The 24,518-nt window shown below is 37.8% G+C and overlaps 5 protein-coding genes, 1 long non-coding RNA gene and 1 other non-coding gene across 13 annotated transcripts; 5 read left to right on the top strand and 2 right to left on the bottom strand.

Moving 5' to 3' along the window:
• Window positions 1–334: 334 nt before the first annotated feature.
• Window positions 335–4,627, top strand: LOC6648424 (cystathionine beta-synthase). The gene is made up of 4 exons (XM_002071603.4): window positions 335–599; window positions 2,734–2,966; window positions 3,043–4,084; window positions 4,145–4,627. The coding sequence occupies exons 2-4, from the start codon at window positions 2,744–2,746 to the stop codon at window positions 4,443–4,445; spliced, it is 1,566 nt and encodes a 521-aa protein (XP_002071639.1). The 5' UTR covers window positions 335–599; window positions 2,734–2,743; the 3' UTR covers window positions 4,446–4,627.
• A 6-nt stretch (window positions 4,628–4,633) lies between these two features.
• Window positions 4,634–8,773, bottom strand: LOC6648489 (dolichyl-diphosphooligosaccharide--protein glycosyltransferase subunit STT3A). The gene is made up of 6 exons (XM_002071602.4): window positions 8,419–8,773; window positions 7,423–7,751; window positions 6,957–7,346; window positions 6,593–6,880; window positions 5,865–6,341; window positions 4,634–5,624 (listed from the first exon to the last, which is right to left on the bottom strand). The coding sequence occupies exons 1-6, from the start codon at window positions 8,507–8,509 to the stop codon at window positions 5,070–5,072; spliced, it is 2,130 nt and encodes a 709-aa protein (XP_002071638.1). The 5' UTR covers window positions 8,510–8,773; the 3' UTR covers window positions 4,634–5,069.
• Window positions 5,736–5,816, bottom strand: LOC6648423. Its single transcript, XR_049908.2, has one exon. It is a non-coding gene; the product is annotated as a small nucleolar RNA Me28S-U3344 (small nucleolar RNA).
• A 75-nt stretch (window positions 8,774–8,848) lies between the features above and the next one.
• On the top strand, window positions 8,849–10,733 carry LOC6648488 (nucleolar complex protein 4 homolog). The gene is made up of 4 exons (XM_002071601.3): window positions 8,849–9,075; window positions 9,141–9,918; window positions 9,986–10,524; window positions 10,587–10,733. Exons 1-4 carry the CDS (start codon window positions 8,917–8,919, stop codon window positions 10,701–10,703), a joined length of 1,593 nt encoding a protein of 530 aa, XP_002071637.1. The 5' UTR covers window positions 8,849–8,916; the 3' UTR covers window positions 10,704–10,733.
• A 270-nt stretch (window positions 10,734–11,003) lies between these two features.
• On the top strand, window positions 11,004–11,941 carry LOC6648487 (ADP-ribosylation factor-related protein 1). The gene is made up of 3 exons (XM_002071600.4): window positions 11,004–11,116; window positions 11,214–11,466; window positions 11,532–11,941. The coding sequence occupies exons 1-3, from the start codon at window positions 11,024–11,026 to the stop codon at window positions 11,786–11,788; spliced, it is 603 nt and encodes a 200-aa protein (XP_002071636.1). The 5' UTR covers window positions 11,004–11,023; the 3' UTR covers window positions 11,789–11,941.
• An 878-nt stretch (window positions 11,942–12,819) lies between these two features.
• Window positions 12,820–20,363, top strand: LOC6648486 (AP-1 complex subunit gamma-1). 5 transcript variants are annotated; one of them, XM_047011394.1, is made up of 15 exons: window positions 12,820–12,878; window positions 15,155–15,216; window positions 15,448–15,589; window positions 15,661–15,849; window positions 15,948–16,186; window positions 16,259–16,335; window positions 16,791–16,808; window positions 17,479–17,735; window positions 17,808–18,403; window positions 18,476–18,614; window positions 18,684–18,954; window positions 19,026–19,493; window positions 19,564–19,701; window positions 19,771–19,878; window positions 19,953–20,363. In XM_047011394.1, the coding sequence occupies exons 1-15, from the start codon at window positions 12,823–12,825 to the stop codon at window positions 20,061–20,063; spliced, it is 2,871 nt and encodes a 956-aa protein (XP_046867350.1). In that variant the 5' UTR covers window positions 12,820–12,822; the 3' UTR covers window positions 20,064–20,363. The 5 variants fall into 5 exon arrangements, with proteins under 5 accessions (XP_046867350.1, XP_023035317.1, XP_023035318.1 ...); XM_023179549.2 differs by having other exon boundaries at window positions 19,552–19,701; XM_002071599.4 differs by lacking the exon at window positions 12,820–12,878 and adding an exon at window positions 15,016–15,038 and having other exon boundaries at window positions 19,552–19,701.
• Window positions 13,234–14,817, top strand: LOC124460491. Of its 3 annotated transcripts, none has more exons than XR_006954389.1 (2): window positions 13,234–13,386; window positions 14,489–14,817. It is a non-coding gene; the product is annotated as an uncharacterized LOC124460491 (long non-coding RNA). The 3 variants fall into 3 exon arrangements; XR_006954391.1 differs by having other exon boundaries at window positions 13,234–13,462; XR_006954390.1 differs by having other exon boundaries at window positions 13,234–13,537.
• Window positions 20,364–24,518: the final 4,155 nt, after the last annotated feature.

Genomic DNA, 24,518 nt, shown 5'->3' with positions numbered 1-24,518 from the left:
TCTTAATTAAATCAAAATTTCTGTTTGAGTGTGGGACTCCGTTCTAACTGATTCTCCCATATAATATCGATTCATCATTTCATCATAGTGTAAATGGGGCCTGCATCGTTTCGGTTTGGTCTCCTACACTGGTTCTTTTCCATTTGTATTGTATTATTGTGCTTTCCGCTCTCTGTGCGTGTGTGTGTACATAAAAACGTGCATACATTTATAAATACATGCATACTGTACATATATGTACATATATATGTATATAGTAGTGTGTGTGTGTGTGTGTGTGTGTGTGGAGTGTGTTTCTATCTCTTTCTAGTTAGCACTTCGCTTTCGGTGGCGCTCAGTTCGGATTCTCGTCAGTCTCAACAGCAGGTCTCAGGCCAGGCCAGGCCAAACCAACAAACCAACAAAATCTAATTCCGCTTTTCATATCAGTTGCTGTCGTTGGCAGCATCGTGGCGGTTCGTCGGTCAAGTGGCTCCTAGAACAAAAAACCCACACACAAATCAGTGGAGAGATAGTAACAATAAAATAATATTTATTTAATATTTTATTGAACAAATATCAGATTTTTAAACGGCCCATTCCCCCCTCAACCACCTCAAGTAAGTGAAAAATATTATCCTTATACATATGTATGTATGTTCATTTTCTTGTTGGTTGCTCTCTCAAGTTCATTGCACGCAAATAACCTAAGGTATGAGAGGCAGGAAAAACAGGAATTTTTTGTCCGCCCCTGTCCCCTCCCCCCACTAGAGTAGGAAAAATTTCAAATGTTCTTGCTACTTTCTTAGACTTTTGGTTAGAACAACAACAAAAAACACACACACAAATTCTACATACAATATTCTTCTAGGGAAGAACCGCGTGTTGGCATTTGTTTTTTTCTGTTCCGCTTTTTCCAAAGATAGGTACATATGAACATTAGGGTGGGCCATAAAACACACACAGAAATTTTCAAATATTTCGCCGACCAGTTGTTTGGCAATACCAAGAACTTATTTTGGGATATCGAGTTTAAAAATTAGAATTTAAACCTTTTTTTATTTCTCGGTAAAACTTTACAAACTTCAAGTCTGATGATTTATATATATTTCATTTAAAAAAAGCAATAAAAATACTGAAAATGTGTTGTGACAGCGTACAACAGAAATTTTAAATTTAAATTGACAGCGCACAACACATTTTCAGTATTTTTATTGCTTTTTTTTTAAATGAAATATATATTAATCATCAGACTTAAGTGAAATTTCATTTACTTTCTTTGGTAATTTAAAAACAATTGCATTCTAAATAATACTAATCAATCTATTTCATATTTTTTGTTGGTCCATAAAATCATTTAACAAATTTGTGTTCAACAATTTTCATTTCAATTAGAAAAAGTCAAGTTATTAACAATTTCGTGTATTTGCCCCGTAAAATATGCAATAAGAATTGACTGGCGAAAACATTAAAATGTTTCAAAACTCTGACGGATCGCAAGTCATGTAATATAGCGAAATATTTGCCCCCTTACCTATGCAATAAGAAGTCGATAAATTCTATTTTCTGAAAACAATGAAATACTTTTGAAATATTTGGTTGGTTTATATTGTTAACATTCTTTATAGACAAAATTTTTTTTAAGCTAGATAAGTTTCCAAAAGTTTTTTAGAGTTTTTAAAACAAAAACAAACTCTCTTCTCTTTCAAATCAAATCAAATCCCACTTTGCATCATAAAAATCCTCATCTGTTATCTATATTTATCCCAAATTTCTCTTAATTCGTCAAAACATTGGGTTCGAAATGCTTAAAATTTGTTACGTTTGAAAAAACTAATCACCATCAACTGAATTTAATTTTATTTTCTCTATAAAATCAATTATTAAAAAGCTTTCCTTTTAAATTTTAACAACAATCAGGAAGTTATTGTCTATGTAAAAAACACTTTATCGTATAACCAAAATTATATGCTAGTTACTTATACGTACATATATATACAATTTTATACAATTAAAATCATTGAATTCAATCGACCTTTTTATTTACTTCAAAACTTACCATAAAAATCACCTGACCCTAAATCCTCTGGCCAACAGTCAGTCAAGACGTCAAGTCAGACGTTTCATTCACTTCATTTACCATTTAGGCCGTTATCGGACAAGGCATTAACTGAAAATAGCCTTCCGGCACAATGGCAATTTGTCACAGTAAACTTGTTGCTTATTGTCTAATGACAGATTGCAAATATAATTAACTATAAGACAAAATAAACTATAATGCTATTCCATAAAGGGAAATTTGAAATTTCTATCTTAGCAATTTTATGGTTATTTCGAGCCTTAAACCTTAATCTTAACCTACTTATTCAATTCATTAACTCAATTTTGAAGACCCAGATCATAAATTGACATTTAACTAACTATGATGGGGTGTTCAATCACTCAATTCTTAACCATCCTGCATTTCGAAAATGGTTTTTAATAGTTTGATATGGGAGATAATACTAAAATACAATCTGTTTAAATGATTTTGCAAAAATTAATCTCACGTCATAGTCAGAAATTCACAATTATGAAATCAGAGAATTCTCAATTGATAACATTTGATCCCCTCGGCCATGAAATTAGTTTTGCAGTTTGCCAGATGTCCATGAGTCTTAGAACTTAAAAATAAAAAACCCAAGTAAACAATTCGATTTCGAACAATTAACTTTATCGCCACGTAATGACAATTCTTTTTCTTCCCTTTCGCAGATAATACATAATGCCACCAAATAAGCCATATGAGAGGCCAGCGGATTTTATTGATCCTGGCCTGCCATCGAAATGTAAATGGCATTTGGGAACCAAGGAACAGACGCCACACACTCAGCGTGAGATCGCCCATAGGCAAAAGATAACACCGGATATTCTGCATGTGATTGGAATGACGCCATTGGTTAAGCTAAATAGCATTCCAGCCAAAGAGGGCATACAATGTGAAATGTGTGAGTAGTCTGAAAAGGATATAGAATCTGTAGAGTGTCCTTGAAATGCAATTCCATTCCATCTATTTTGATTTAGATGCCAAATGTGAGTTCTTGAATCCAGGGGGTTCAGTCAAAGATCGTATTGGCTATCGCATGGTCCAGGATGCCGAGGAGAAGGGTCTATTGAAACCTGGTTATACAATCATTGAGCCAACCTCTGGTAATACGGGCATTGGCCTGGCCATGGCCGCTGCTGTCAAGGGCTACAAGTGCATCATTGTGATGCCCGAGAAAATGTCCAATGAGAAGGTCTATGCCTTGCGTACCCTTGGCGCCAAGATCATTAGGACACCAACTGAGGCGCCATACGATTCACCCGAAGGTCTCATCTATGTGGCCCAGAAACTGCAGCGAGAGACACCCAATTCCATTGTCCTGGATCAGTATAGGAATTCGGGCAATCCATTGGCCCATTATGATGGCACTGGAGCCGAGATCCTTTGGCAATTGGACAACAAAGTGGATATGATTGTCGTTTCGGCTGGCACGGCTGGCACTATTAGCGGCATTGGTCGCAAGATTAAGGAACAGGCGCCCGATTGTAAAATTGTTGGCGTCGATCCATTTGGCTCAGTCTTGGCCCGTCCCATGGAACTGAATCGCAGCGATGTGCAATTCTATGAGGTGGAGGGCATTGGCTATGATTTTCCACCCACCGTCTACGATGCAACGACCATCGATGTGTGGACAAAGATCGGTGATGCCGATTGCTTTCCCATGAGCCGGCGTCTCAATGCCGAGGAAGGCCTCCTCTGTGGTGGCTCCAGCGGCGGTGCCATGACCGCAGCCCTGCAGCATGCCCGCACCTTGAAGGCCGGTCAACGCTGTGTGGTCATATTGCCGGATGGCATTAGAAATTACATGACAAAATTCGTCTCGGACAATTGGATGGAGGCCAGGGGCTTCAAAGAGCCTGTCAACGAGCATCATCATTGGTGGTGGTCTGTCCCCATTAGCGAATTGAAACTGAAGCAACCACAGGAATTGCTGCCATACAATTGCACAGTGGGTACGGCCATAGAGACCATGAAGAAGCTTCAAGTCCAGCAATTGGCCCTAAGCGATGAGGACAATAGGTAAGCAGCAAACATCCTGATTTCATACATCTAAGGTCCTTATTGTTCGATTACTTGCAGCTCCATACTGGGTGTTGTCAGCCAGGACACGTTGATCAATCAGATTGTCAGCCTGAATCGTCAGCTCACGGATCCAGCCACAAAGGCTCTGAATAAACGTGTCATACGTCTAAGTGAATCCGATATTCTGGGTAAACTTGCTCGTGTCCTTGAAGTTGATCCATGTGTACTGATCTTTGGCACAAATTCAACGAGCGGCAAAGAAGAGCTAAAAGCTCTGGCCACAAAATTGGATGTGATTGCATTTATTGGAAATGGCAGCGCCAAAACCAATGGCACCAATTTGAATGGAAAGCATTAGCACTTATATACATACATATATAACTCGAAAGACACGCGATGTGGGCTCAAAAATCTCTGCATACAAAAATAAATAAGATAGATACATTTATATACACACACACACATACATACAAACATATATACGTATTGCTCCTTCAATAAAAAAAAGACAGAAACTGGTCAATAAATTTTGAAACAAAATGTAAATTAGTCGAGCTTATTCACTTTATTTGCCATTACGTAAACTGAGAAAAATGAGGACAAAATTCATTCTTTATCCTGTCCTCCCGATGAAATCGATGAAACTTTTCCATATTTTTACATTATTTTCCATTTATAAATTTTATTCACTTTTTGTTCTTACGCCTTCATTCTTAGATCATTTACATAAACATACGAATTACCAAAAAAAAAAAATACATTATTAAAAGTATATACTAAACTAAAATGCGACTTATTGTCAGCTGAAACAGACGACAGAGAAAGCAACAATAATACTCAGTAAGAGATTACCAAATGAAATATGTTTTTTTCAAAGACATAATAGAGAGGGAGAGATAGAGAGAGAGAGCGCGAGCTAATGTACAACACACACACGCACAATTATAATGTGGGTGGTGGGCTTGGTCTGGTATATATCAATTTAGACACCACGATTTGGCAAGTCTTTGACTTTATAGATACGCACTAGCCAATGCTCTGTGGTATAGGCCTCTTCAAGAACATCTAGCTCAAAATCCTTGTTGCCAATTTCCGCCGCTCGAACACGATCATATCCTTGAGCCTTGCCACCTTCTGTGTACATTTGACCAAAACGATAATAGCACATCTTGTACATCAGACAATTGAGTAATGTTGGTGATCCCTCTTTGTCCACCCGAAATTCACCATTGGCCGCATAATAGTCCTTTTCCTTGATGTGAGCACCGCGATCTGTACTGCCACCGATGCGTACCATCCAAAGGAATTTGTTAATATCATCGGATGAATAACCGGTTAGGCCACCAAATATAACTAATACATAATCTACATCCAATTCTCTCATTATCTCGTATGCTTTCTCCTCAGATGATGCCATGGCCTGGCCAACTCGTGAGATATGAGTATTATTCCAAGTGTTGTTATCCACCAAAATGGTACGATTTGCCATAGCTGTTATCTGATAGCCATAATCCCACCAAGACATAATTCGAGCATCCTTAAAAAAGAGAGAGAATGAAAAACAAAATGAATATTCAATACTATTGTTATGTCTCGCGTAGGTTTAATTGGTTTGGACATTAAGATTGTGAACAACAATCTTAGTAAAAGTAATCAGCTGATTTGGTAGTACTCATTATGTTTCATACTCTTCCTATCAAGAATTACATATAGTATTCATCATTTTAATTGTCCATTTTAGTGTCAAAAACATACATTTTCTTAGGTTAAAACTCACCTCTGGAGTATTCATCTGCAGCCAGTAATAGGCCTCACGAAAATCATCAAATATAATGCGACCGCCGTCATGGGATCGAGCACTGAGCACAATGCTGGGTGACGAATACGCTTCCGAGGTTACCCATGTACAGTGTAGAGTATATACGATTAGCATCAATGTGATTATGCCCACAAAACCGATGGCCACCTCACTCTTAACACCACCGCTCTGTTGTTCCAGTTTTTTATGCTGTCGCTTGCTTTCTGTTGCCTTGGCTGCTCCTCCAGCATCGACACTTTTGATATATTTGGCCAAGAGATGGGAAATTGCTATGCCCGAGAGTACACACATCACTGGCGCAAGGACAAGCATCAGACGAACCATAACGCCAGCAAAGTAAATGCTTGTCACACCATACAAGATGATAAATATATTCGAGTCGGTGAGGCGTGCAAAGCAAAAGTAAAGGCCGGCAGGAAACAGAAAGACTAGAATCTGCACAAAGAAAATATTCACAAGAATTGAGAAATAATAAATATAAGAGAAGAAAATTTGAATGAAAAGCCATTTTTATGAAATATGAGATGGTAAATGAATGCGACACATTTTGGTATCAGCGATCAAAGTGCTATGTAATCATTTAAATGCATTAAGGCGCATAGCTCATACGCATCGTATATGGTTTCATCAGCAAGAAAATATGTTTGAAATCACAGCAAATCATAACTCTCAGATATTAAACCCACCTGCAGATCAAAATAGAAAGATGACCATGATGTAGGCTGATGTTCTGATACAGATGCAATAATTGGTATATGATTTTTGGCATATGATGGATCCAGCAGTGAATAGAAACGTCCAGTCCAGGGTGATACCTTGCCGGTGATAGTCAACAAGGTACCAACAACCAGCACAATAGTCAATACACTTGACACGAGCGTCTTAAAGAGCAATTCAAAATGATCTTTCGGCATACGTGAGCGCAAATAATCGACAAAAGCATGTATCTGACAGAGACCAAAAACACCCAATGCCTAAATAGAAATTACAGAAATAGAGAAGACTCATAAATATACGATACGACAATTTTCTATTACAAGATACACTTACCAGCATATGTTCTGAGCTCTGGATGGGCTGGAAGCCAACAAATGAAATCTGCATGGATAGGATTGTGCCAACACAATACAGGGTGCTATATGCTACATAGATGCGATGCGAGAATCGTCCTGTCATCATCAATGCAAGCACGTGCAAAGGTATCAAATTGATAAGAAAAACATAGCCACCCCACGAAGAGACCATATAGAAATAGGCCAGAGCGGAAAGGCTTGACCAAAAAATGGTACCAGTCTTGACAGCCTTGATCCACAGATAGTAAGTGAAGAGCATGCAAAAGATGGCAATTCCCTCATTATCATAGGAACCAGCCACAGATCGCGAGATATAGCCAGGCACAATCGAAATTAAGGCAGCCGCCACCAGGCCAGCTCCTGTGCTCTGCATTTCAAAGAAAAAAAAACACACACAATCACAAATCAGGATTTCCTCCTTAAGAATTATTTCCCCAACTTACATGAATCTCCTTGGTAAGGGCATAGGTGACCAGTGTGGTCAGTGATGAGAAAAATGGCGCCAGGAATACACACACATTGCGTATATCTATGGTTATGTTCAATAGCCACATTATCCGATACAATGCGGCGGATGTAACCATAAGACCGGGATAAATGGTCCCACCGATGATCCTGCCCAACGGATACCAGGCGCGATCGTCGAACCAATTGTGGAATTTGTAGAAGCCCTGCTCGGCCAAAAACCGCGTGGTGCGGTAATTAAAATACGGATCAAATTCATGTATCACGCTCTCGAAACGCAGCACCGAAAATAAGCGCGTGGCAAACGCTGCAAAGAGCAAAACGATAAAGAACGAGCGAAAAAGAACGAAGTAAAAATGTAAAAAACCACATGGCCCAATTCGCCCGAAATTAAATATTTGCCGTAAATTTTTGACCTCTCTCGCCGCAAATTCTTGCCCTCTCGCCGAATGAACCAATTCTTTTGGAACGATCGCTCGAAGAACTAGTTCACTGGTATCACAATTATCAAATTATCATTTCTACACTTTTCATTTCTGGCCACACTATTCCAATTGTTTGGTTTTATTTTATGCTTTTCTAAAAATCAGGATTGGTACAAATTTTAAGAACACAAAAAACACAAAACAAGAACTGTGTCAAATAGGAAATAAATATATGATTTAAATATGAAAAATTATTAAATTATTGTCTGATTTGGTTTAAGTCTGACAACAATTTATACATAGAATGTGCTTTTATGCATTGTTTATTAATAATTGATTGACTGAAAATCCAATTGTTTTTTTCATTGTTTTATTGATGCCTTAGATAAAGGCATGCATTTTGGATAAAACAGTTTTAAATTTTGCCATACCAATTATCGACCTAAGAATTAATCAACTGAAAGGGTATGCGAACTTCGACACGGCTTACACCCACTCACTTAAGACTTTTAATTTGCTAATCAATTGAAGCCTTTTAAGACTACTCACATAGAACTGCAGCTGTTATTAATATGATAAGTTTAACCAGATGTTCTTGCTTCTCCCAGGTTAAAAGGTCCCTGGCCATAGCCAAGATCATGATGCCGGTTGGTCTGCGTCGGGGTTGTTGTTGTTGTTGTTTTTGTTGCTTTTTTTTCTCTTACGCCGGCTCCGATTGATACACGCCTGCTACCAAATGTTTAACCAAAACCCGCACAAACTGATGGTTAAAAACATAACCTAACCGCTCCTATAAGCGGTATTAGAACTTTGCCAATTATTATTTAGTGCAAATATGCATAAATCGTAGGCGGAAGAAAAAAACTTAATTCGTGGCAGGCGAATTTGATAGGATATATATCGATACTTATCATTGCCGTATCTGGTAACTCTGGGTGATTTTGAATATTCGCCAAGTCTGGGATGCCTGAATTCCCATCCAGGGTTGCCAGAAACTAAAACAGCCGCCGCATGCCTTTGTAAGTTATTTGTGTTTAGATTTGAAATATGAAGAAATCATCGAAAGCAGAAAGAAAACTGCAACCGAAGGCGGAGAAGGCACAGAGGGTAGAGCTGTCGTTATCCCTGTTGCAGGACAAGGCCAATGACATATTGAACTCCACCAGCTTGGATACAAAAGCAATACAAACTCTGGTGGACCTGTTGGTATGAATATGAGACTTATAATTCCTAATCCAGTGGCATATGCTAATTTCCATTTATCACCACAGAAACTAACCGACAATGAGCAACTACACGTACAGGCTTCCGATGTTATTTTGGTTTTGGAGGTAATATTCAAGAATTTGTTGAAACGAAATGCGATGCACGTGCCTCTAAAGAATGAAGAACACAAGGCGAAGAACAAACATGCCAAATGCCTGAGCCTGTACAATGAGTTATGGGCTCACTTGCTCAACTTCATGACCGACACGGATTCTAAAGCAGCAGCTGAAATGTCCCTTAAAGTGGCCATGCAACTGCTGGCTGTGGAAGCTAAACATCCAATATCACCGACTCCGAAATCCAAAAAGAATGATGTTTGGCCTTTAAATCGCTTGCATAGCATTTTGTACACAATTGTCAATGCTGAGCATACACAGATCGCGCCCACACTGAAGCATTTTGAAAAATATGCTCGCTGTTTGGATGTGTTGCAAAATCTGCTTCAAATATTGCCACAACTAGCACCGGAAAAGTCGACGGATGAGATCGCAGACAAGGTTCTAAATTATTTGGCAATTGTAAATTTGCTAGATATGGGCAAATCAGTTCTAAATGATCAGCAGTATCATGTGAAATCAAGTGAATTTGAATTCGATTATGAAAAAGGGCGTCAGGATTTAAATCTGATTTGGCAAAGCATTTTGAAGATAGCGTCTTTTACTGGCCTAGATAATGAGAAAATCCATCGACAAGTTTTGGTTGTACTGTTGGAGAGAATATTGCCACACTTGGAGGATCCCATACAGTTAACTGACTTTCTAATGGACTCACTGCATCAATTTGGTAAGTGGAAATGTAGATGATTGCATTCTATTTTTACTTATTTTTTATTTGTTTCGCAATTGTACAGACGGCGCTATTGCTCTGTTGGCCCTGCAAGGCATTTTCTCTTTGATGCAAAAACAGAATATTACCTATCCGGATGTATATGAGAAGCTTTATAACATGTTCTATCCCCGTATGTTCTTCAATAAGTTTAAGGCTCGCCTTTTCTATTTGGCTGACATTTTTCTGACCTCCACACATTTACCTGAGAATTTGGTGGCCGCATTTGTTAAACGCTTGGCTCGACTCTCACTGAGTGCAGCCCCGGAAGATGCACTAATTATGATACGTTTTGTTTGCAATTTATTACTGCGCCACACGGGTCTGCAGCGTTTAATTCGTGCCACGCCCGCAGAAGCAAATGAGGCAATAGTCGATCCCTATGACATTAATGAGACGAATCCGATAAAATCGAAAGCATTAGAGAGCTCGTTGTGGGAAATGGTTTTGCTACAAAAACATGCTGTTCCCGAAGTAGCCCAAGCCGCTCGGTTTGTCTCCCAATCCTCATTGCCTGTTATGGAATTCGATTTGGGTCCTCTACTGGAAAGAAAAACCTGCGATGTAAGTGACATTGATATTCATGTGGATGTTTAGTTTAAATTTGTTTTTGTTTATTTTTGCAGTTGTTCGATGATGAAGTCAAGCAGCAAGCTAAGCAGTTTATGCTACATTATGATCGTCCAAGCAATTTTGCGCTACCTAAACAAGATATTGTTACCAAGTACTGGGACTTTATATAATTTACAATAAATAGATAAGTCTATATCGTTTTTCTTGTTTTTCTTTATCTGGGATTAGTGAAAAAGTCATAAATATTATATGTATTTGTATTTAATCAAGTACCGAAGTTTTTTTTGAGAAAAAAAAATCGGGGATTATACCTTGAATTGAAGTGACTTGTATTTTTTTAAACATAACCGCCATTTATAGCTAAAGTGACCGTATGCGAAAAAATATTAAAAAATACCAGATGTTCTGTTGTGAACGTGATAAAGTCACCGAACGTGAATGTAAATGGCAATAAAACCAAAAACAAAAATTAAGGAAAACACAAAACAAAATGTATACATTGTTACATGGATTTTACAAATATTTAACACAAAAAGATGAATACTGTGTGGTAATCTTGGGCCTGGATAATGCTGGCAAAACGGTAAGAAATGACTTTAAGGAGAATCACCTATTTATTGGTCACTTGGCCACGTCTGCAGTGGCTTTTTATTAATTGCAATTTCAATCAAATTCTTTAGACTTATCTGGAGGCGGCTAAAACGAAATTCACCAAGAATTACAAGGGTTTAAATCCGACCAAAATAACAACCACAGTTGGCCTCAACATTGGTACAATCGATGTGCTTGGCGTTCGCCTGAATTTCTGGGATTTGGGCGGACAACAAGAGTTGCAATCATTGTGGGATAAATATTACCAGGAATCTCATGGTGTTATCTATGTGATAGACTCAAACGATCGAGAGCGCATGGACGAGTCGAAAATAATATTTGGTAATTTTAGATCTAAATTATAGCTTCCTTTCATTCACGAATCAATTGATGTACTCTACCCACAGATAAGATGATTAAGAATGACCTGCTGTCTGGCGTGCCGCTGCTCATATTGGCCAATAAACAAGATCTACCTGATGTGATGGGAGTTCGTGAGATCAAGCCAGTATTTCAACAAGCGGGTGCATTGATTGGACAACGCGATTGCCTTACAATACCCGTATCTGCACTTAATGGTGAAGGTGTCGATGAGGGGATCAAATGGCTGGTGGAAGCCATCAAAAGACATTCCATAGTACGACCGCCTCGTGAAAATGATTGATTGTATCATTTTCTCCCCCAATAATACGTTTACCTTACCTAAGCATTTTCTAGTTTCTTGTAAATTCTTATTAACAATAATTAGATAGAACCTATGTACATACATATATTTAAACAAATAAGAGAGAAGTTATATGTATACATCTATATAAAATCATGGGCGTAGTCAGTTGCGAAATTGCTTGTTGCTTGAGTCACCTCTTCGTTATTTGTATATAAATATTATATTGATAACTGAATTTATCACTTCGTGAGTTATACTGATTCGCTGTTTTATGTAGATTATTTACTGTGGTTTTTATGCCCGGCTTTTAGTTTTCAGTCTGATGTTTCATACTCTATGAGTCGGAAGGTTTTCAAAGTTTACTGCAGTCTTGAATAAATCCGAAATTTGAATAGTGATTTTATTTGTGATCTAGTTACAGTTACCCTTTTTAGGCCACGGCTCTGCCAGGAATGATAGTAGTTTAGTTTAGTTGTCTTATCACCTGTCAATGACGCTTATCCATCCAAAAAGGTGAAAAGGAACACAAGAATCACATACTACATACGCATATAGATAAGTTGTTTGTGTTTAAGTATGCGTTACTCTCACGATTCGACGACTCTTATCAGTGCGCCCATAGATAAGTTTGTGTAGTTTTTTCTCTTGCCAATAGAAACCCCCAAATATGCTTGCAACACGGCCGGTTGAGTTGCAATCTAATTATCCCCACAAAGTCAGTTCAGTCATTTGTTAGAGTTTCAAACACAACGTCCTAGAAAGACTTTTGGGTTAGTTGATTTGAGTCGATTGGATTCGATGCCAAACCGCAAGCGCAGCCAACCGAATACAATGATGAGAACTCTTATTCTGGGTCACCATTAACTTGGGGAGCTTTACCTGTAAATGTACATTAGATAACGCCTATACACCTACACACAAAGGTGCCTTATCATCATTTTATACCATTCCTAGTTTTCCCCGCATTGTCAGTGAGAGTTTTGGTTGTTTGTAGCGTTTTGTGCTCTTCGTGTATTGTATATAGAGAAATCATGTATCCGTATTATGAGCAAGATTGGAGTGTTTTACCGCCTGAAAATAATCGCAGGTAAGCAGAAAAAAATGAATTATAAAGTCAAATGTGCTAATATTAAAACGGATATGTGCTTGAATTTTTTTAAACAACCAAATGACGTTATTATCTCTTGCCAGTGTGACCGTCATAGTGACAATGTTGACTTTTTAAAAGTATTACTTGATATAAACAAAAAAAAAGAATTTATATTATTGCATATTCATTTATTTATTTAAAAGGAAAATTTGTTGTTGATTTTGTTGTTGTGTATTGCATTCCGTTAGAATTTTCAATTCTGGTATTTTTTGTGGTATTTTTTATTTTTATTTTTTTTTTTTTTTGATATTTTAAAACGCCTTAGTCCCTTATGGCTCTGTTGCTTGTTAATGTTGCTCTCTCGCTTACTCTTACTAAGTAAACTATTGTTGCTCCTCTCTTATGTCGCGTTGTTAAATCTTTTGTCGCGTTGTTACATTTTTTGCATTGAAAGATAATTTTTTTAATTTTTGTTTGGATCGGTGGCGGTGGGCAGCAAATGCAGGTCCCTACAAAGCCAATCAACTAAACAATTAGCTAAAAGTGTTTCAAATAGTTGACAAAAAGAAAACGAAATACAAGTATTTTCTCCATACGCTGAGAACTGGCCAAGTGTGTGTGTGCGTGTGTGAGTGTGTGGCCCTGTGTGAGTGCTTGTATGTTCAATGAATCTCATAAATTAGCAGAGTTTTAACAAAAAGTTTGGAAAATTTCAACCAAATTGAAATGCTTAAACAAAGCAGTAGAACGTTCAAGTGAATTTGTACAATGTACATAAAAAGACGTGGGCTTTTTTATTGTGAATATGTTGCCTGGTTAATCGATACACATACATACATACATGTGTATTTATGTGCAATTCCAAGTGTCTATTGATGACGGCAGCTGTTTTTTTTCGTTTTGACAATTTTTTGTTAAATACCAATTACCAATTTGTTCTAATTGCCTCAAAGCCTGTATTGAAAGCGAATACAGTGGGTAGACATATGTATATAGGATTTGTATATCAAAGCCTATCTTAAATGAATAGATGAATCATTTGAGGGGTTTTGTTGTTATTAATTCAGATAAACGTACACGCTTTCTGTATATACATATATAGACGTATGCATGTATAGGTACATATATACATTTGAACTCCATTTGGACTTTTGCAAAGTGCTAGTGTGTGCATGCGTATGTATTGGTCAAATGCGGTTTGCACTCCCACTTTTTGTCATCTCCAATTATCACTAGCGAAACCCTAAAATACACAGGCCACAACACAATTAGAACCCAACAAACGAGAACGGTTCATTCCAATTGGATTTTCATATATATGATTTCTAACTGAATCCCGTAAATTTCACAGTTAAAACATTAGTTTTGACATTAGTTAATGAAATTTATTTATATATTAGCTACAAATTTTGTTAACCTGTGTTAATATTAGATAGTTTTGTGTTTCTCATTTTCAAAAAGATCATGTGTCTCCCCTTCTCTATCACACACACGCACACAAACACGCCCAAAGAGACGTATTCAGTTTCATAATCAGTGATCAACAAAAACAACATTGTTTGTCAATGCTTCTATTTAACATATACAATATTTTATCATTTTTTTAGTTGGTAATATAAACATTAACTTGAGATTCGAGCAAAGGCACAGCGAGTGTGTAGCCAAAGAGCGAGTCAGAGAGCGAGAGAGTGAACAAATCTAGCGGCCGGCTATCATAAACGAAGAGAGCGCGCGAGAGAGAGAGAGCTAGAGACAGAGAAACTCTTCATCTTGTTATCGTATTCCTTTTTATTTATTTTTTTGTTTGGTTTGTTGTTGTTATTGTCGTGTCTGTGTCTGTCTTTTGAAGTCAAGAAAAAGGAAAGAAGAAAGAGAAATATTACTGTTGTTGCCGCCGCCTACCCACTACTGCAGCTGCAGCTCCCCTTTCCCTAGAGATCCCCCAACCATATCCACCACATTCACATAGCAAGAAAAAGGCAAAAAAAAAGCGTAGGCCGGCAATAACACAAACAACAAGCAACATCGTCGAAAAACAGACACCAATTTCCTTGCCTGCCTGCCTGCCCCATTCACATCTGCTGCTGCTGCTGCATCTTTACATAAAGTGTGATCCAACAACAACAACACCAACAACAAAATGAATTCCGAGCATGGGTATATACAACATCTATCTTCCCCATTTTATAACGACAATTTTCGATTCCCACTCCATGAATCTTGTTTTGCAATTAAATCTAATTATTATTCTTTTCCATATTATCATTCTACAGATTTAATCCAGCCTTTAATATGGCCACCATACGTCAGGCTTTCACAGAAGCTGTTGAAAGAGGTAAATACAAACAAAGCAAGGACTTTATATATCCAGTTATAAATTTTGGATATCAGTGGCTCACATCCTATTCTACGCCTTTTGGCATTATGGTCACTGTGTATCTGGTTATATAGCCATAAAAAAAAAGAATTTATTTTTTTTTTGTGTAGGTTTTAATGTAATTAATATATCAATTCGATACAATTCGTCTTTTCCCAATGATTCATTCCTGATCTTCTTGGCTTACAGTGAGAATGCCAACGCCCACACGCCTCCGCGATCTTATCCGACAGATACGTGCCGCTCGTACTGCAGCAGAGGAACGAGCTGTAGTTAATAAAGAGTGCGCCTATATACGCAGCACATTCCGTGAGGAGGACTCTGTATGGCGGTGAGTTGTAGATTCTATACATATATTCCGATACGATGTCAATAATGTATCCCCTTTATCCTTGATTGTAGTTGTCGCAACATTGCCAAGCTTTTGTATATACACATGCTTGGCTATCCGGCTCATTTTGGTCAACTGGAGTGCCTTAAATTGACAGCCAGTACGCGTTTCACAGATAAACGTATTGGCTATTTGGGTGCAATGCTATTACTGGATGAACGGCAAGATGTTCACTTGCTGATCACGAATTGTTTAAAGAAGTGAGTTTAGCGAGAAGATGATGATAATAATAATGGAGACTTAATTAACATTTGTATGTGTTACATTTTTTTCAATCCCCCACCCTACCACTCTCCAGTGATTTGAATAGCTCAACCCAATTTGTTGTGGGTCTGGCATTGTGTACATTGGGTGCCATTGCATCACCCGAAATGGCACGAGATTTGGCCAGCGAGGTGGAGCGTCTCATGAAATCACCGAATACTTATATACGAAAAAAGGCAACATTATGCGCTTTTCGTGTAATTCGTCGCGTTCCAGAGTTAATGGAAATCTTTTTGCCAGCCACTCGTTCTCTACTTAGCGAAAAGAATCATGGTAAGTAATAAATTTATCCCATTACTTGTGTAAATTTTTGGTTAATGAATTTGTTTTGTTTTCAATTTGAAGGCATTTTGATCACCGGTGTAACACTCATCACTGAAATGTGCGAGAATAGTTCGGATACATTGATGCACTTTAAAAAGGTAAGTTCTCGAGCTGCTAAACTACACTACTATCCTACACATGACAAAAACAACGAACGAATAAGTTAATTGACATAATTACTGACTCAGCTGGGTCAGTGTCACGCTGCTACCACAGGACAAACATACATACATACATATACATGAATGTATATGCTATTATTTAGTTAAATCTATTGTATTTTGTTTTTGGTCGACATAAAAAACCGTCTCTACAACAGACGCGGTCATATCCTGTGTCCGACTGTCGCTAATGATAAACACACTTGTTCTATATTATTTTTTGTTTATTGTTCAAATTTTATTGCCTTAATTTGCGCTAATGATATACAAAAAAAACACAAGACCAAGAAAAAACCTATTACATATTTTATCTACAATTATTGATGCTTATTTTGTTTTTGATCGAATACCGCGCAACCGCAAAATAAAATTTGTTGTAATTTGCTTGCCAGGATAGCGGAAATCGAGAGGTATGAATGTTGTGCCTAAAATCTAACGTAAAGTATCTCAAGTTTTGTCTACCTATGCCTTTATTTTTATTTGAATTTTCTCTTTGGTTTAGAGTTCTCTTTATTTTCTTGTATATGGATTTCAAAATTTATATCACGGCCAATTTTCGAGTACGTTCTCTATTTAAAATAAAAAAAACGAATACAATGTAGAAATGTAGTGCTTGCTGCCTTTAGTTTAGTAATTTAATTAGTTAGGGCTTTTTTTTACGGCTAAAATGTTATATAAGTGAGAACGTTTTTGGAATTTGCTCAGCGGCAATTGAGAATAAAATTTAATGCTGTATATTTATTTATTCCACTTTGTTCAAGTTATGAGCCACTTAAGATTTTGCAAAGTTTTGGTGCTAAAAAACTTTAGAGGATCTTTATTTTATGTTGTAGTTTACTTGTAAATAAAAAGGCATTGTTATATATTTTCTACATATGCACAAGAACTTTGGCACTAGCTAATTTCGATCTTGCACATCACTTCCCCATACATACATACATCCAGCAATCATTAATTTCCCAAAGCACCCATAAGCAATAAGCATATAATAAAAATATGTGTATGATTTATGTATATATTATGATAATTTTGTATTTTATTTGTTTTTCGATTGGTTTTTCCTACCGATTTTATTGTTAGATCGTGCCGAACTTAGTGCGCATACTGAAGAATCTTATACTCGGTGGCTATTCGCCTGAACATGATGTGAGCGGTGTAAGTGATCCCTTTCTGCAGGTGAAAATTTTGCGTCTATTGCGCATATTGGGACACAATGATCCTGATGCATCGGAGGCAATGAACGATATATTGGCCCAGGTGGCAACCAATACGGAGACTAGTAAAAATGTTGGTAATACTATACTCTATGAGACAGTATTGTCCATAATGGATATACGGTAAGTACATACATACATAGAGATTGTTGTGCAACTTATATACATATGAGGTTTATCATTATTTTTTTTTAGCTCTGAAGGCGGTCTGCGTGTACTGGCTGTGAACATTCTGGGTCGTTTCCTACTCAATTCGGATAAGAATATTCGTTATGTGGCACTTAATACGCTGCTACGTACAGTTCATGCCGATACATCAGCGGTGCAAAGGCATCGCACCACCATATTGGAGTGCCTCAAGGATCCGGATGTCTCGATACGTCGCCGGGCAATGGAACTATCGTTCGCATTGATTAATGCACAAAATATACGTACAATGACTAAGGAGCTGTTGCTGTTTCTCGAGAAGGCCGATGCCGAATTTAAGGCTCAATGTAGTTCGGGCATGATATTGGCCGCCGAACGTTATTCACCCACAGCGCGTTGGCATTTGGATACACAGTTAAGCGTATTGATTGCCGCTGGCAATTATGTACGTGATGATGTTGTATCTTCCACTATTCAATTAGTGTCAAGCAGTCCCGTGTCGGAGCAAACCTATATCACGAATCGTTTTTGGGAATCACTGCAGGTGGCAAATCATTGTGAGGATAAGCAGCCCCTCTTACAGGTTGCCGTCTGGGCTATAGGCGAATACGGAGATCTGTTTATGTACGGCTCCAATGAGGATGGTGAGTTAAGGAAATAGATTGATTGATGCGATTTACTCTCAATTGTTGTTAATTTCATCATTTCATTTACAGAATTTGAACGTCCCACTGAGAGCGATTTGATCGCTGTGTATCATAAGTTTTTAACCTCTGCTCAAGTCTCGACCACCAGTAAACAGTATGCACTGGTTTCCTTAGCCAAGTTAAGCACTCGTTTGCAGCAATGTGTTGAGTAAGTGCCAGCATACTTTTGTTAGATAATGTCTGGTTAATAATGTTATCACTTTTGTTTTATTATCAGGGAAATTCAAGCCCTAATCACCTCGTTTGGCAGCCATCTAAATGTTGATCTGCAGCAGCGTGGCGTGGAATTCACACAGCTGTTTGGAAACTATGAGCAATTGCGTCCAGCGCTGCTTGAAAAGATGCCAGCCATGCAGATAAGCAGGATAAGCTCCCAAAATGGAGAAAGCAGTGGCTCATTCGATGACAATAGTCCCGAATGGAATGGAACAGAGGGCAGTGGAAATGCATTAATTGAAAGCAATATCAACACTATGGGTGAAAATACGGTGAGAGTCGCCTACATTATGTCTAATCAGGATAATATATCATTAATAACTCAATTATTTTTTGATTGTAGAACATCCTGCTTGATCTTTTGGGCAGCACAGATTTGTCAGCAGGTGCTAGCGATCTGGTGGTGGCCACAGATCTGTCCAATGCTGTGCATAAAAAGAACACACGCAACGCAAATGATATAGCACCCGTATCAAATAATCAGGACTTGTTAGATTTGCTCGATTTGGATATGTCAGCTCCAGCATTATCTGCCACAACGACGACTCTTGGCGGCGGCGGCGATCATAGCAGTAATATGAATAACATGTTGGCTGGCCTTGATCTGGGCGGATTTGGTGGCTTGGATAGCACTGCAGGCACTGGTGGACAAGGACGCATTAGTAGCCTACCAACAAATGGCAATGATTTGGCCAACATGCTTGGCGGTCTTGGTGGTGTTGGTGGAGGTGGTGGTGGCCTTATCGATGGCAATGGTGGCAATCTTTTAGGTGATTTAAATCCAACAGCTGCCTCTAATAATGTAACAGTGGTGAGTGCCTAATCAAATAGTGAAATTATATCGAGATGATCAACTCGACTATATGCAGTCTCCACCACAGAATGCACCAAAGCTGACGGCACTGGATAAAAATGGTTTGCTGGTAGAATTGGTTCCTGTTATAGGCAATGATTGTATGAAGATCTTTATGACAACAACAAATAAATCAGACAATACATTGGAGCAATATTTGTTTAAGGTAAATGAGGCACTAGAAATAGAATCATTAGTGCAGTGTAACTAAAGTAATGTTTCCATCAAATTACAGGCGGCTGTGCAAAGAAGTTTCAATCTTCAAATGCTTCCGCCTTCCGGTTATATCCTGCCTCCAGGTGGTGTCATTACGCAGGAAATCCAAGTAGTTGCCACATCGAATGTAAGTGAAAATGATTTAATATGATGATGTATGAATTCTAAATTGGTTTTATCTTTTTTTTTTTTCAATTGAAGGCTGTTTTGCGTATGCGTTTGCGTATTCAATACGCGATCGATGGCCAACAGTTGGTGGAGGAGACAGAGGTTAGCGGGTTTCCGCAGCAACAGCCGTCCACCAGTGAATAGAGAGACAGAGAGTGAGAGAGAGAGAGAGAGAGAGAGAGAGAGAGAGAGCGCAGTGGTGTAAATTACAACAAATCAAGAAGCCAGAAAAGTAAAAACATACAACAACTAGCAACACGAAAAAGGCAGTGGCATCAACAACTCTAAAACATTTACTGTAAAATAAGTTAACATACACAATGATACACACACATCCACACACTATACACTTTTCCATCTACTATGTACATCAGATAGATAGAAAAACAGATAGAGAGAGAGAGAGAAAGAGAGAAAATGAAAGCACATTGCAGATCGATCGGCGCTGTTGTTTTCTGTGTTCTTTTTTTTTTTAAACCTTAGCCTAAATAAATAGTCCAGTCCAGTCAGCGCTCCAATTTAAACAAAGAAAAAACATAATTTAAAATATATGTATTTTTTTTATAATTTATACTTTTATACATATGTGTGTATTCATATATATATGTATGTATATTTGTAGTTTAATTTATCAATCAAATCATAATGATTATTATTAACCGTTAGAGATTTCCTATAAAAAAAATTTGATCTGGCTTTTTTCTTTCCCTGTAAAAGACAAATTCCAATATTATTTTTCTGTATCGTTTAATATATAAGACAATAAAAGTCAGATATATATATATATATATATATATAAATATATATATATACGTATGTTAGTCCACAAGCTAATAACACCACACCGAAAATTCATGTATTAAGAGCCGTTCATTGATTTTAATAGGTTTTACTTGTTGAACTTTTCTATTCCTCCTCCTTGTGTAAGAATAGATCAGAATAATCATAAATGTTACCTTAGATTTTAGATTATTTTTTGACTTGGAAAGTTTAAAAAAAAAATTCGTATTACTAAATTCCATTTAATTACGGAACGGCCTCTTTTTAAAGAAATACATAAACTGAATTTGTGTGTGTGTGTCGAATTGTTTAGCAAAAGGAGCATTTAAAACCAACAAGCTTAGCATTTTATAGCAATATGGCAAGCAGGAAAGGATGAGCGCGCTATGCCATTTAAATAATTATCGATTATTTATCGACCTGTTGGATCATGATTTAATCTGTTATTTTTATATTTCAAAGCTTTTACGCCAAAAAAGCTTAGGGACGATTTCTCCTCTCCCAACACAATCTACATTAATTCCTCCTAACCCCCCGCCCCCTTTCCCCAGATATATACATATATATTTATATATTGTTATTTCCTGTGCGCACGTACTTAAACAAAAAACAAAAGAAGAAAAGTGAAAGATGAGAATTGAAACAACAGAATCAAGAATAACAACAAAAGCAAAACACGAGAGAGCACTGTGGAAAACTAGATAATATCTATAATAAATATAAATTATAACAAAATAAAAACTAAAAAAAAAACTACAACAAGTTAATGACTTTCAGTCTATTAAATATGCATACAAATTGGAATTTCAAAAGTTTTCAGCGCTTAATATTACATTAAAACAAATTTTAATGCCGTTTATAATCAAATTTTTCAATTTCATAAATGTTTGAGATGTTTAAACCACTTGGGTGGCTTGATTTTGGTAGTCGAGGTAAGTGAAACTGCAACTGAATTAAAATAATTATGTATGTATATCCTTTCTTGTTTAAAAAAAAACACTTCAAATATGATATTTTGATCGATAATACATTTAAGGAAATTTGTTTTATTTTGTCAAATTGCAATTCTAAAATGTCCTTGGAAATGGAATGGAAATCATTCTTAGCATCATTGATCGCTAGCAACATTGTTTCAGCCAACATTTAAGACTAGCAACATAAATGACTAGCAACATGAATGGCCAGCAACATGATAAGACCTATAAAAGTAATTTAGGAAATAGATTCAATTTTCGACATCTCCACACATTTAACGTAGCTGAAAAGTAGAAGAAGAAAAGTTAATTCTCTTTCACAGAAAGTCACAAATAACAGCTGCCATAGTCATCAGCTAATCGAATTCCTTATCGGCCATAAGTTTTTTTTCTTTAAATCCTAATCCCAATTCTAATCCCACGTTGCGCCCGCCGCTTTTCCCATTATAATTGTGTGTGTGACAGTCGTAAAGCGAAAATCGTAGCAGTGTAACAAATGCGAATAATAGAAATCATTGCTGGAGAGATATCAACATGTCAAGGCATTCTCATGGCTGTCAATTGCAGAAGAAGGAGTGTGTGTGTGTGTGTGTGTGTGTCTGTGTGTGGAAGTGGTAAAGGATGGATGGTAACAGCTGCGCCTGGCCTAGGAATTTCGCTCAGCCAGCTGTCTTTAAGTGTGGGGGGTGGTGGCGGGGGGATGGCAGTGGGAAAGTGGGTAAGCTCGCCAGGTTGTGAGCTCCGTTCCTATTTATGCTCTTTCACACTCCCTCGAAACGTAACCTCTGGTAAGGTTAAATGTGAACAACAGCACCAAACGACGGCGGCAACCCGTGAATTGTGCCACGCCAAAAAAAGGACGATGACGACCAGCGAATTGAAGCGCCGACGCATTGGCTTTGACTGGGAGGATATTGTATGTCCTGTGTGTCTCTCTGTGTGTGTGTGTGCCTTATCCTTTTGTATCAAACTTGTGCGCATATGTTCGCATCGAACATGTTCGCCCAGGCTCCCAGACTACAACTAACTGTATAAGCATCTCTATGTACAACCACAACGGCATCATTTGCCCTTTGACATGGATGTAGTCTCTCTCAACATTTGTGTACCCTCTCTTAGGTAAAGTCGCTTTTAATACTTAAATAATCTTAATCCTGTCATAACCAAAGAGAATATGATAAGCCATAATTCGGCTAAGAATTTAGGTAAAGGATGTTTACCCCTTTTACTGCTGACAACGCCCATGCATATGAAAATGTTACAATATCAAATCGCCCCTTGGGCAGCTGCTTGTTCTCATTGTAGTTCCTCCCGCTACAACCCCACCCCAACCCCCACCCACGCACCCATCCCAGCCCCAGCCCTAGCTTTAGCTCCCGCTCCAGCTCACTGCTCATCATTTGCCTTCAGGCACTTGTCGAGAGAAAGAAAGATACAAAAAAAAAAGTAATTTTGTGCAACGATGCGACGACCCTTGGCCAAAAAAAAAAAAAAAAATGGAAACAACAACAAAAAATAGACAACAACAACAAAAAAACAAGGAGAAAACTGTAATGAGAAACCTTTTATGGTGCAAACACATGCTAGCTTTTCATCCACTCCCCTCCCCAACCACCCACAACCCCCACCCACTCGACTGATTCTCATCTCATGCCCCCTTACAGATATCTTCTCCACTCCGTTTTTAGCCATAGTCTAATTTTATGTGTTTTTTTCTTTTTCTTCATCTGTTCTGCCTCGCCTCCCTAGCGTTGCTTCCCCCCTCCTTCCATTTCAATCTACTTGACTGTCCTTCTTTTTGTCTACTTGAAATTAATAATTTGTTGTTGCTCATGTTCCTTGTAATACAATATGCTTTGGAGGCACCCTCTCTCGACTTATACATACATATATATCTACATATATCCTATATCTATGTGTACATATTTGCCTTTATTTTTTTGCTTGTTTATGTTTGTTTGTAATATAATGTATCTATATAACAATATAGAAATCATAGGAGAAGGAGAGAAAGATAGAGAGGGAAAGCGAGGGGAAAGGAGTCCTCTTGGGTTTCGTGCCTTTTGGCAAAATGTTGCTCAAATTAAATGATTTGACAGGTGGGCGATCTTTATCGGAACCCCTCTCTATCACAGCTACTACCTCTCTTGCCCCTTCTGACCCAGTCACCCCTCGCCCACTCGCCCCACCCCCCTCTTTTACGCCCTCGCATGCGCCTTTAAATAACATTGTAATTGCTTTTTGATAAATGAAGCACACGCTGTACAGTTGACAGGCAGCAAAAACAACAATCAAAAAAGGCAAAGAATAAAATTAACAAAAAAAAAAATGTATAAAAACAACAACATACATTTATAAAAAAAAGAACTCCCAAGAATGGCAACAACTTTTGTATACCCTGTAGCCAAGTATCAAGTAGGAGTGTCAAGTCAAATCGTTGAAGGAAAATTATATATACCCGATATAAAAATCATAATCATTCCCATAGGTAAGGTAATAGGGCGAAGGGGGGCGGGGCGGTAGAGGGGGTTATAAAAACAGAAACGCTTTGGACGTCTCACTTAAGTAAAGAGAATGCATCCCTCAAGCTCCAACACACACACACAGAACCCCCTCCGCACCCGAAAAAAGACTCTTTGGGACACACGCACATTTTGGAGGGAGGGAAGACAATTTAAAATGTTGAAAAATGCTCAGCTAATTGGCAGTTGACAGCGTCGAGAGCCTGGGATTGGGTTGCCCCACAAAATGCCAAAGTGATGCTCTCTACGTACGATGATGGGGAAGGGGGATGGGGAATGGATGCGGGGTTTGTCTGAAGCAGCGGGGGCATATAAATTTAATT

This window comes from Drosophila willistoni (genome assembly GCF_018902025.1).
Source record: "Drosophila willistoni isolate 14030-0811.24 chromosome XL unlocalized genomic scaffold, UCI_dwil_1.1 Seg141, whole genome shotgun sequence".
Taxonomy (NCBI): domain Eukaryota; kingdom Metazoa; phylum Arthropoda; class Insecta; order Diptera; family Drosophilidae; genus Drosophila; species Drosophila willistoni.
This window is presented reverse-complemented; position numbering and strand designations above follow the sequence as displayed.

What these genes read in the sequence shown, in the direction of transcription:
- LOC6648424 (XM_002071603.4), top strand. Translation starts at nt 2,744, where the DNA reads ATGCCACCAAATAAGCCATATGAGAGGCCAGCGGATTTTATTGATCCT. An exon ending in GGGCATACAATGTGAAATGT is followed by an intron (nt 2,967 to 3,042) that starts GTGAGTAGTCTG and finishes ATTTTGATTTAG; the next exon opens with ATGCCAAATGTGAGTTCTTG. An exon ending in CTAAGCGATGAGGACAATAG is followed by an intron (nt 4,085 to 4,144) that starts GTAAGCAGCAAA and finishes GATTACTTGCAG; the next exon opens with CTCCATACTGGGTGTTGTCA.
- LOC6648489 (XM_002071602.4), bottom strand. Translation starts at nt 8,509, where the DNA reads ATGATCTTGGCTATGGCCAGGGACCTTTTAACCTGGGAGAAGCAAGAA. An exon ending in AGAGCTCAGAACATATGCTG is followed by an intron (nt 6,881 to 6,956) that starts GTAAGTGTATCT and finishes ATTTCTATTTAG; the next exon opens with GCATTGGGTGTTTTTGGTCT. An exon ending in CTTTCTATTTTGATCTGCAG is followed by an intron (nt 6,342 to 6,592) that starts GTGGGTTTAATA and finishes TTCTTTGTGCAG; the next exon opens with ATTCTAGTCTTTCTGTTTCC.
- LOC6648488 (XM_002071601.3), top strand. Translation starts at nt 8,917, where the DNA reads ATGAAGAAATCATCGAAAGCAGAAAGAAAACTGCAACCGAAGGCGGAG. An exon ending in GGACTCACTGCATCAATTTG is followed by an intron (nt 9,919 to 9,985) that starts GTAAGTGGAAAT and finishes GCAATTGTACAG; the next exon opens with ACGGCGCTATTGCTCTGTTG. An exon ending in TGGAAAGAAAAACCTGCGAT is followed by an intron (nt 10,525 to 10,586) that starts GTAAGTGACATT and finishes TTATTTTTGCAG; the next exon opens with TTGTTCGATGATGAAGTCAA.
- LOC6648487 (XM_002071600.4), top strand. Translation starts at nt 11,024, where the DNA reads ATGTATACATTGTTACATGGATTTTACAAATATTTAACACAAAAAGAT. An exon ending in TGGATAATGCTGGCAAAACG is followed by an intron (nt 11,117 to 11,213) that starts GTAAGAAATGAC and finishes CAAATTCTTTAG; the next exon opens with ACTTATCTGGAGGCGGCTAA. An exon ending in CGAGTCGAAAATAATATTTG is followed by an intron (nt 11,467 to 11,531) that starts GTAATTTTAGAT and finishes CTCTACCCACAG; the next exon opens with ATAAGATGATTAAGAATGAC.
- LOC6648486 (XM_023179549.2), top strand. Translation starts at nt 12,823, where the DNA reads ATGTATCCGTATTATGAGCAAGATTGGAGTGTTTTACCGCCTGAAAAT. An exon ending in ACACTATGGGTGAAAATACG is followed by an intron (nt 18,955 to 19,025) that starts GTGAGAGTCGCC and finishes TTTTGATTGTAG; the next exon opens with AACATCCTGCTTGATCTTTT. An exon ending in AAGTAGTTGCCACATCGAAT is followed by an intron (nt 19,879 to 19,952) that starts GTAAGTGAAAAT and finishes TTTCAATTGAAG; the next exon opens with GCTGTTTTGCGTATGCGTTT.